The 10,390-nt window shown below is 49.7% G+C and overlaps 1 protein-coding gene across 1 annotated transcript in view; it reads right to left on the bottom strand.

Moving 5' to 3' along the window:
• Positions 1-2,743: 2,743 nt before the first annotated feature.
• The window catches only part of LOC140217049 (uncharacterized), a 31,627-nt gene continuing 23,980 nt past the window's right edge, over positions 2,744-10,390 (bottom strand). The window contains exons 2-4 of the mRNA XM_072287473.1: positions 6,604-6,733; positions 6,319-6,515; positions 2,744-2,791 (exon numbers count right to left, since the gene is read on the bottom strand). Of these exons, the coding sequence (XP_072143574.1) occupies positions 2,744-2,791; positions 6,319-6,515; positions 6,604-6,733 (375 nt within the window). The remainder of the gene's footprint in view (positions 2,792-6,318; positions 6,516-6,603; positions 6,734-10,390) is intronic.

The raw sequence follows: 10,390 nt of genomic DNA, 5'->3' as shown, positions 1-10,390 counted from the left end.
ATCAATTATTTAACAGATATTTGGCTTCGCATGCCTACTAGCTGTACATACCGTTTGCCCCATTTTGACCAAATTTGATCGTGGTCGTATGTTTAGTACTCATAGGGCAATGGGAGAAATTTTTCACTGTTCGTAAAACACTTGTAATGCCCCGGCGTGCTTGCGTAATTGCAAAATTCGTAACCAATCCACGCACTTTGATCTTCGCCTAAACGTCACCGATAGCCTGACAAATATTTAGCCGAACAGAAATAACGTGTCCCGTTTACGACACCGAGGACACTGGGGACACGTAGCACGAACTTCATAAAGAGCACACTAAAATAGAAAAAAAAAACGAAGGTTCAGTGATTATTTACAAAACTTCGAATATTCTTCTCCAGAGTTACGTCATGACGAGACGGTCACGTGATCTTCGGGTGCACGCGTGTGTTCGGTGGGCAAAAAGAACGTTGGCAGACGCGTCGGCAGACGCTGAGAGCTTCGTGTATTACAGTTGTGCTTTCTTCCTTTCTTTTGTGCGTGTGTGCTTTGTACATGTCCGTTGAACCGGCGTGTCGTGCCGGCGAGTTGTTGCTCAATTGGATGGCGCAAACTGCACGAAAAAAATCCTATCGGCTTGTAGTTTCCCACTCCCAAGAGACACGAAACGGTGACAGACTTGGGTGCTGGCAATGCGCCGCGACAAATGGCTGCCGTCAGACGCCAACAGCGCCTGCGAAGTTCTCGGCGTCACTGGTAAGTGCGGTTCACTGTATGGGATGGTTATTGCACATATCTACGCTTACAAGAAGAAATGCGACCATTTTCATAGAAGTTTGGAACAAAAGCGGTGCTCAGATACGCAGCCTATTGCTCAAGTACGCAACTTATATGCATAGCAGTTCAGTTTGATTCGTGGTTGCGCGGTGCTTACTAGAGACGAGTTATGTGTATACGCATGCTGCGCTTCCGGCACGGGCTCAATTTCACGTAGGGTGTTCTGTGCGTATCGCTACATCGCTGAATCGCACTTTTCGCTAACACTTCGGATGGTTTTTCTAGCCATTTATGAGGAAACGATCAGGGCACTGCTCTCCACAGGGGAAGAGCTTCTCCAGGTACTTCTTACGGGCAGCTTCTGGCAGCGAACTCACTTACTCGGACAAATACATCGCAGTAAATGCTACGGTAGACAGAAGCAGTGCGAGAGAAATGTTTTGCCCATCCGCTTTTTGCACACTTGTGGCACTTTGTACATGGCCTGCGACGTGCCACTGTCGAAGGAAAGCACGTGTAAGCATGGATCCATTCATCCGTATGCGTTATATTTTCGCCGCACATTGTACTTACCGGGCCTCCTATTTTCACCGAATATGAACTTGGTGTCTTATACAGTTATTTCAGAACTCTGAGAAACGTTGCCGATAATGGCCGCATAACGCTTTGAACCGTAGAATCTTTTTTAGAAGCTTGTATTTAACTGACGTTTTTAAAATCTTGCCGTTTCAAAAAGTTTCAAAAAGCGACTTTGCTCCGACAGTAGCGTGCATGCGATCGTGGTCCAATGGTGAGGTATTCGGGTGCTGTGCTGGATTGCAGAAGTTCGGTCGCCGACATTGGTCACGTATTTAATCGTAGCAATAGAGGCGAACTTGCCTCACCTTTGAGTATCTGACAGAAAACTGTACGGGAGCGCTTCGCAGTGGGCGCGAAATTGCAAGTTCGAAAGAGATACGAGGTATAGAAACGTCACTTCGATAAATGAAAGTGTGCTAGTTGCGTTTGACGCATGCGCGCGCCGCTGTCGAGACGTCGTGATCATCACTATAGCGTCATTTACGTCAATTGTCTAAGACGTGTACCTTGATCATCTCAGATTTTCTTGTAAAAAGCCACGGCTATTGACTACTTCGCTCAGAATCATTTCTCAGGTTATACTTGTTGAAATAATTGTTCTTGCCGCGTTGTGTGCTTTCGAAGTTTTGCGCACGTACGTGAAAAACGTTTCCACGAGAAAATTATTGTATGCGTTATTTCGGTGTGTATAGCTGCTGAACGTGGCCTGCTGAACCTAAAAAAGGGTTTGTCTTCAACATATTGGTCTTTATTGGAACTATTGGACAGAAAAAAAAAGCATTAGGAGCCCTGCATTTTCGCAGAAGATTGCCAAGTGATATTTTACTGAAAAATAACTATTGATTTGTTTACTGACACTTCATTACGTGAGTGTCGCCAAGGTGTACTTTCGGTAAATATGAACTTGCGCCAATTCGTTGAATGAATTTACGGAACAAAATATGCCAAACCTACCAAAATGTTGGTTTTGGCAGACTCTTGGTGCGTTTTGATTTGGCGTTATTATGTCTGTAGGTTGTGTTTAGGTCGTATTTTACGATTTTTTCAATGAAGCTGTTAAGGGCTACTTTCCCCGCTATCGTGTCCGCGTGTAGGTAAAAATCCCGGAGGCAGTGCAATGCCGGGCCGACCCGCGGCGGAGGTGCAGTTCGCCATTAAGGGGCCCACATACACAGCTTCGCTGGTCATCCTTCTTCACAGAGTGGAAGGGCACTGAGTTTTCTGGCGCATGTTAGTTTGAGAAATTCAATTAGTTTAGTAACGCCTCTGCTCCACGCGGAGGGCCTGCATGATTGTGGTCCGGAATGATTTTTCGCGAAACGACGTCCGACGCCGACACCAGATTTTCTGTAACACGGGGTCCTTAACGCTTTCGCGTTATTAGAAAGTTCTGGCAGATCGCCGCTTACAGTCCACTCCGCTCAGATTTCATGCGCTGAGGCACTGGAGAGACCTGCGATTCACAATTTTTACAGCGAAGCTGTATGTGTCTAAGCTCTGGAAATTTTTTGGTGAGCGGACAGAGCGTATAGATCGAGAATTTCTCCCCGTATGTTCGCGGCACGGCCGCCGCTCCTCACACCACCTGTGCGCCACCGGCGCTCCTTCGCTCCTGATTGAAGGGGCTGAAAATAATAATAAAACCTGATGGTCTACCCACCAGTCGTAGTTCCTCTTTCTCTTCTGACGTAGTCGCCGCCCTAGGGACGTTATCAGTAGTTGCACTTTGAACTTTGAACGCACTATGGGCTTGCTATGGGCAGGACGCCCGTCGTTCAATCTGAAGGAGGAGAATGTGGCTTGAAAGGGCGACAACGAGAGCAAAATAACGAATGGGCATGAAAGCGACGCGAAGCCGCTGCCACCGAATGCGCAGCAGCTGACGCTCGGGACCATCGAGCATGTGCCGTGCAGATGGAAGATGGAACCGTCGTCGCGACGGTCTACGTCCCTCCGGCTACGTTGAAAGGAGACATTGAGATTTTTCTAATAGACGCCTGTGGTTGGGCCTCATCCGCCGAAGACAAGTCGATCGTCATAGTGGGAGACTATGACGTCGACCTAGTGCGCCCCTACGACAAGTGGATTGTATCCTTCCTGTTGGAACGGTTTGGAATTGAATGCTACACAAACGTCAATGCGCCGACCACGCGTCACCGGTCGTGTGTAGATTTGACCTTTGGCAAGAACGCGTTTAGCATAGCAATACAAGCGATCGCGACGTATCACAATGACCACAAAGCTATGATCACTGTGGTAACGAATGAGACAAAGTAAAGACGATAACAGCCACGGAGTCACCTGTACGAGTCTTTATTCAATCAATATTGGCAATAACCATATAAATCTATATAGTCGTCAACATAGTTATCCCAATACAGCTTCGTGAGTTATCCTTATTCACAGAGTGGAAGGACAATACATTTTTTGTAAGCGTGTCTTGCCGGTACGCGAACGACCCACTATCAAGTTGGTCGCACACTTACGCTTCGCTCAACCGGCTTGATGTCGTTCTACATTCGGCTACCCTCTTGTAGTGCATGGTAGTTCCACTGCTGGCATGAGCGTTGTTCAAATGCGCGCTAGTGTTCCCTTATAAGCGGTTGCGCACAAACTTCTGGCATACACCAGTCTCAGCGGAACGACCGCGAATGCCTTTGCTAGAACTAACATTTCACTGGGCCGACGGCTTCCCACCGGTGTCATCTCGCGCAGCATTGAGGTGCGACGGCAGCAGCACCGGTGGCGGCGCTCCTCCTCCTAAGGCTAGCGTTGTGAGACGCCTGGTAGCTCCTACAGCGCTGTCTATTCTACCCAGCAGGAGCTGGCTCGCATGCTACGTTGCGCCAACATGTCGCTCCCGCGCATACATCATCGAGTGAGAAGCTCGAGCGCAACGCTAAGCCTTCCGCTATCGTTGCAATACTTTGCCCTTCAGACAAAAGAGCCACATATTTTCTAACGATTGCGCTTCCGCACGTTAAGTTAACGGTCGTTTACTATACGACAACACACTTGTCGCCTACAATGCCAAAATTTATTGGCCAACACAAACGACATGCTTTTTCTCGAAACTTCCATGGAGCTTCAGCGAAGACATGCATTCAATACCAATCAATTTTACCATCTTTGATTAAATTGAAGAGAGAAGCACCGGGAAGAAATACTTTGTCGGCAAAAAAATGTTATTTATTGTACAGTTCTGTCCCTGCCTTTAAGTGCGAGCACAAGTGAAAAGTCATATGCAATAGGCAGTGGGAAGTTGGGAAATTCGAAAGGTCAATACATTAATTGGCGATTGTGCGGTAAGTGTGAGAGCAATGCCTTAGCGTTACGTCGCACCTCTTTGAGGTCCCGGATCCACCGCTTAAACCGCAGTCTCCACATTGTATATTGTTGTTCAGGAGCTCACTTGACACACCTCCTGCCTCTTCAAAGAGCTAAGGGTAACTCACGGTGGCTCGGAATATACCACCGTCGGCTTCACTATAGTACACCGGTTGTCCCATGTAAGTTGAGCTAAAATTTAAAATATGCAAATGCAGCTGGATGGAACCCCGGTAATGTTGTCGGGTGTCGCTTGGAGATACTTGAAGTACTTTTTTTTCATTCCGCCTGTTTGCCCAATTAGTCCTACTTAATTAATGAACTGCCCAAATATAGTAGTTAGATGAAGAGTGTCAATGAGAAAATTACAGAACAGTATTAAAAGCTTCCGATCCAGGTGTATGTTGCTCAATACGTGGTACACAATTCTGTTTTTCCAAGCGTGAGAGAAGGTCACGCACTAGAAAGTCTGTCCATTTCTGTTTAATGTTTCGATTTCTCGGGCTAGTAATGTCCGCCTCTTTCAGTAATCCAGCTAAAGGACAAGAATTATGCTATCTGCCACATATCAGGCGACGTTTGAAAATTCTGGAAAACTGCAATATAGTCCACCTATACATAGGCTACGTATTGAGGATGATTCCAATTTCTATACTATGGCGCATACCGACAACGGGGGATTGTTTAAAAAAGCGGAAGTTAAGTATCGTGCCATCGATTACCTCTTTGAGATGATCTCCACGTGTAGGCGATGATTATAATTTGCGTACCAAGGCACACGCCCTCAACATGAAATCGGCCAAAACGCGGTTGGTACATTGAAGAAATACAAGGCAAGTACAAGATTTATAACACCGTCTAGCGCGGCTGCCCGAAAACACATGCGCGCGCCAGTTTCCATTAAGTCAAAGGTGCAGGAATGAAATAGGAAAATTTATAGCATTTCATTACCCGCTTCATGAAAAACTTCGCTTGACATAGATTCCAATGGTGCGTTGGATATGGATAATTTTTTTCTCCTTACGAATAAGGGTTCACTCTCCAAAGTCGTGTAAAGAAGCAACTTAGAAACATGCTCAAGAGAACGCGCAAGCAATTTGTTCTCCGGTGCCATCCGAACTACGAGAGGAAAGATTGAACTTGCAAGACATCTTGGTAGACGTGTTGTACCTTTTTTTGTGTCGCAAGCAAAGGTAGTAAAAGAGACCTCGCTGATTGATCATTAGGTAGAACGCGGTAGCTCACAGTCGTCCATTATACATGTAAACATCGTGGTTGCCTCCGGTGTACTTCGCTGTCATTTTGTCAACCGCAGGAAGCACTACAAGCATCGCAGCAAGCGTAGTTTAAAACAGACATTGCTCGTTTTACCTGTGCTTGAAATAAATCTCAGGATTAGTGTAGTAGGCTAGAGGACATTAACCTCAAGCCAACCAACTCTGCCTTTTCTTAAATAAATTTCCGTCTCTCCTTGTCTGCTGGGGTTTGGAGGGTAGGAGAAGCGGGCATGGGGAGAGCTTGTAGGTGGGTTTCAATGTTTGTGACGCGCTGTGCCAGTGCGAGAACGGCGTGTTGCATGGATTCGACTGCGTTCTGGAGTGTGGTCATCGTGCTTTGAAGTGCGACTAGCATGTCCTTAACCTCTGAGCGCACTTGGCCCGTGGCTTCCTCTTGGAGGGCCCGCTTTTTGGGGGCTGGTGTCAGTGGAGCGTCGAGGCTAGAGGAGTGGGACGCTTCGGCGGGTGGTGTAGGAGCGGGTGTCTTGGATTGTTTAAGATCGCGAACCTCTTGCGAGAGCTTGTTAATTAGGTCGCGCATAATGGCATTTTCTTTTTTGAGGTGAGCTATTTCTGCGTTATCATTGGTGTTGGTGGACTGTGGAGAAGGTATGCTGCGACCCTCTCGCGAGGCGCCCTTAAGGGCTTCTGCGAAGCTCACCTTGGTAGTAGGAGACTTGGCGGGTGGGGCAGAAGTAGATCTGGATCGGGAACGGCGCTGTCTCGAACGTGAAGGGGTCTGGGAACAATGTTGCCTCGAGCGTGATGGAGTCCTGGATCTGGAGCGGGGCCTGGAGTTCAAGGGCGGGAAGTCGCTTTCTTGAAGGGTGGCTTGCATTGCAGCTCGGCGTTTCCCAATGCGCTTGCGAATAACGTATGGTGTCTTGTAGCGAGCCGTACACGATTTGTCCGCTGTAAGATGAGGGCCGCCGCACAGCACTGCCCCTGACCCCAGCACTGCCCCTGACGGCATCCCCCAATCCCCATCATGGCCCACAATAAGAGAGATACACTTATCTGGCAGTGGAACTGCCGAGGCTATCTCCGCAAACAGCCAGTCATCCGTCAACACCTTCGTACCGTCACCCGGCAACCGGACGTCATCATGATTCAGGAAACCCATATCGATTCGGTCACCCTGCCAGGTTACCAACCTTTCATCCCGCCACATGCTTCTCGCCGCCTCTGCACTTTCGTCCACAAGAGAATCACCGCCATCGAACACAATCTCCACAACCGAAACATCGAACACCTTCTCGTTGAACTTATTCCCACCAGGAGACGTAAGGAAAGTATTTTTCTCCTTAACGTGTACAGCCATCCCTCTGCCAAAGTTCGAAGCCGTTTTCTCACCCTCTTCAAGAAGGCCCTTAACGTAGCTGGCACCAACCCCCTCGTTATCGGTGGAGACTTCAATCTCCCTCACACGGTATGGGGATATGGCTACTCGACGACGGCGGCTCAAAACCTCTGGAAAGACTCCCAAGACCTCGGCCTAACTTTCATTACAGACCCCACGTTCCCCACACGCCTCGGTAGCTCCACTTCCCGCGACACGACCCCCGACCTGACATTTACCAAGAACGTCACCAACGCCCAATGGAGCAACACACAACATGATCTCGGTAGTGACCATTGCATCATTGCCATACTTCTCCCTCGGACAGCTGCAGTTACTGCCAAACCCCGTGAGTTCACGTGGGTTGACTGGGATGCATTTCGCAAGCATCGATCCGCTGACCAGCATGCGGAACGCATAGCGGACATTGATGCATGGTCCCGAAATCTCCACTCCGATACCAATGCAGCCACGCACACCATTACCACCGATGCCCCCGTCGAGCGCATGGACAGTAGACTGGCCCACCTCCTCGCGGCTAAAACATCCATCCTATCCCGCTGGAAAGGGCAACGTCTCAACAGGCGCCTCCGCGCTAAAATAGCCCTCCTTAATAAGGAAATCGAAGCCCATTGCCTCACTCTGAGCCGTCAGCAGTGGACTGAACTGTGCAATACTGCTGACGGACAGATCCATTGTCCCTCTTCTTGGAAGCTTCTCAAACACCTCCTCGATAGTCAAGCCACCCGCTCTTCCCAACAAGATCGCCTCACTAAACTTCTCTATACGGAAAGGAAGAAACAGGGCCGCGCCCAAGTATTAGACTACCTCACCAACAAGTATCTCCCCGTGGGCCCAGTGCAATCTCACGGCTCCTACACCGGGGCCCCCAACCCCCCACTGGACGAAGACTTTAGTGTCGCTGAGATCCACGCCGCCCTGCATAATTTAAACAGCCGTTCTGCCCCTGGGCCCGATGGGGTCACTAACAAAGCCCTCCGTAATCTGGATGATGCCTCCGTCACCCACCTGACAGATTATATCAATGACTGCTGGCGTAATGGTGCCATTCCGCCGGCCTGGAAAACAGCAAAGGTCATCCTTATTCCGAAACCTGGCAAACCTTCTAGCCTCGATCATCTTCGCCCCATCTCACTAACCTCATGTGTGGGAAAGGTTATGGAGCATGCCTTCCTCACGCGAATTAACACCCACCTGGAAGACACTGCAGCGTATCCTCACTCTGTCATCGGCTTCCGGGGCCACCTGTCGACCCAAGACGTCATGCTACAACTTAAGCACCATATACTAGAAGATAGAACACGTACTACTAAAGCTATACTCAGCCTCGATCTCGAAAAAGCATTTGACAGCATAGCCCATTCCACCATTCTTGACCGCATCTCACGCCTTAATCTCGGTGCGCGCGCTTATAATTACGTCAGAGACTTTCTGTCTAATCGCACGGCCTTCCTTTCGGTGGGGGATCTCCGCTCCGACGCCCAGACTTTGGGCAGCGCGGGAACTCCCCAGGGCTCCGTTATCTCCCCAATGCTTTTTAATCTTGTCATGATCGATCTTGCCAAGGAGTTGCAGCAAGTGGACGGTGTCACTCACACCATATACGCTGACTATATAACCATCTGGGCCCACAAAGGCAGTGACGGCGAAATATAAACGGCACTACAATCCGCCATTGAAACAGTCGAGACCTATATACAAGGCACGGGGCTTCGCTGTTCCCTTGCGAAGTCCGAACTCCTTCTCTACAGGCCTACTCTCCGTGGCCGCCGTCCAAAATACTCCACCGCTAAACGCCATTACGAAGAAATTGCGCTTCATCTCATGGATGGAAGCCCCATACCCCTAGTCACCAATATCCGTGTGCTCGGCTTGCTCATAGAGGCGAACGGAGCGAATGGCATGGCCCTCGCCAAAATCAAGATGAATACAGCCAACACCATGAGACTTTTGAAGCGGGTCTCCAACCGCCGTGGGGGTATGAAAGAGGAGAATCTGCTCCGATTAATCCAGTCATTCGTAATTTGCCACATCACCTACGTTGCTGCGTATCTAAACTGGTACAAGGCTGAACACACCAAGATCAACATACTTATACGCGGTGTCTATAAACAAGCCCTCGGCCTCCCCGGTTGCACCAGCACTGACCTCCTCCTTCAACTAGGCGTCCACAACACACTGGACGAACTCATCGAGGCCCAACGTCGCTCTCAGCTGGAGAGACTCACTCTCACAGCGACGGGTCGCCATATCCTCACCTCGCACGGTATCACCTACCACCATCAACACGGCCATAAGCACCAGATCCCCTCCACCATACGAGCTTGGATTCACGCCGATCCTATCCCCAGAAACATGCACCCCGAATACAACCACGCACGTCGCACAGCACGTGCCACGGTTCTCACCAAATCCCTTACTCGCCACGACGGTGTGAGTTTCGTCGACGCCGCCGAATATCTCCACGGTACCCGCTTTGCAGCCGTCACCACGCGTGAAGGCTCTCTCCACCATGCTCTCAGCCTAGTAACCCCACACGCTGAGGAAGCTGAAGAAGTGGCCATCGCGCTAGCCACACTCGACCCAACATGCCATACCATCGTCTCTGACTCACGCTCCGCCGTTATCAACTATATCAACGGCCGTATTTCACACCAAGCCTTGCGCATCTTGCAACAAGCGCCCCGCTCCACCGACTATCAGGTTACACTCGTCTGGTTCCCGGCTCATGTAGGCACCGTCCACCCGCACCTCCCCAACCTCAACGAGGTTACCCACTCCCTAGCGCGAGGCCTAGTTAACCGCGCGGGAGAAGGGGAGGCTGGCCCCACTGGTAGGGATCGCCTGACACGCTACAATGATCTTGTGAAGTCCTTCTACTTAGAGCGTAGAACCTTCCCCGGCCCACACAACAAACTATCCCTAGCGCAGGCTACAACTTTCCGCCTGCTACAAACCAATACTTACCCCTCGTTACAACTTTACAACAAGATCTACCCAGACATTTACCCCAATCCCACGTGCCATATCTGCAAGACACAGCCAGCCGCACTTCCACACATGCTTTGGGACTGTACACACCAATACC

The sequence above is a fragment of the Dermacentor andersoni genome, chromosome 4, assembly GCF_023375885.2.
Source record: "Dermacentor andersoni chromosome 4, qqDerAnde1_hic_scaffold, whole genome shotgun sequence".
NCBI lineage: Eukaryota > Metazoa > Arthropoda > Arachnida > Ixodida > Ixodidae > Dermacentor > Dermacentor andersoni.
Note: the sequence above shows the minus strand (reverse complement) of the source record. Positions and strands in the feature narration are given on the sequence as shown.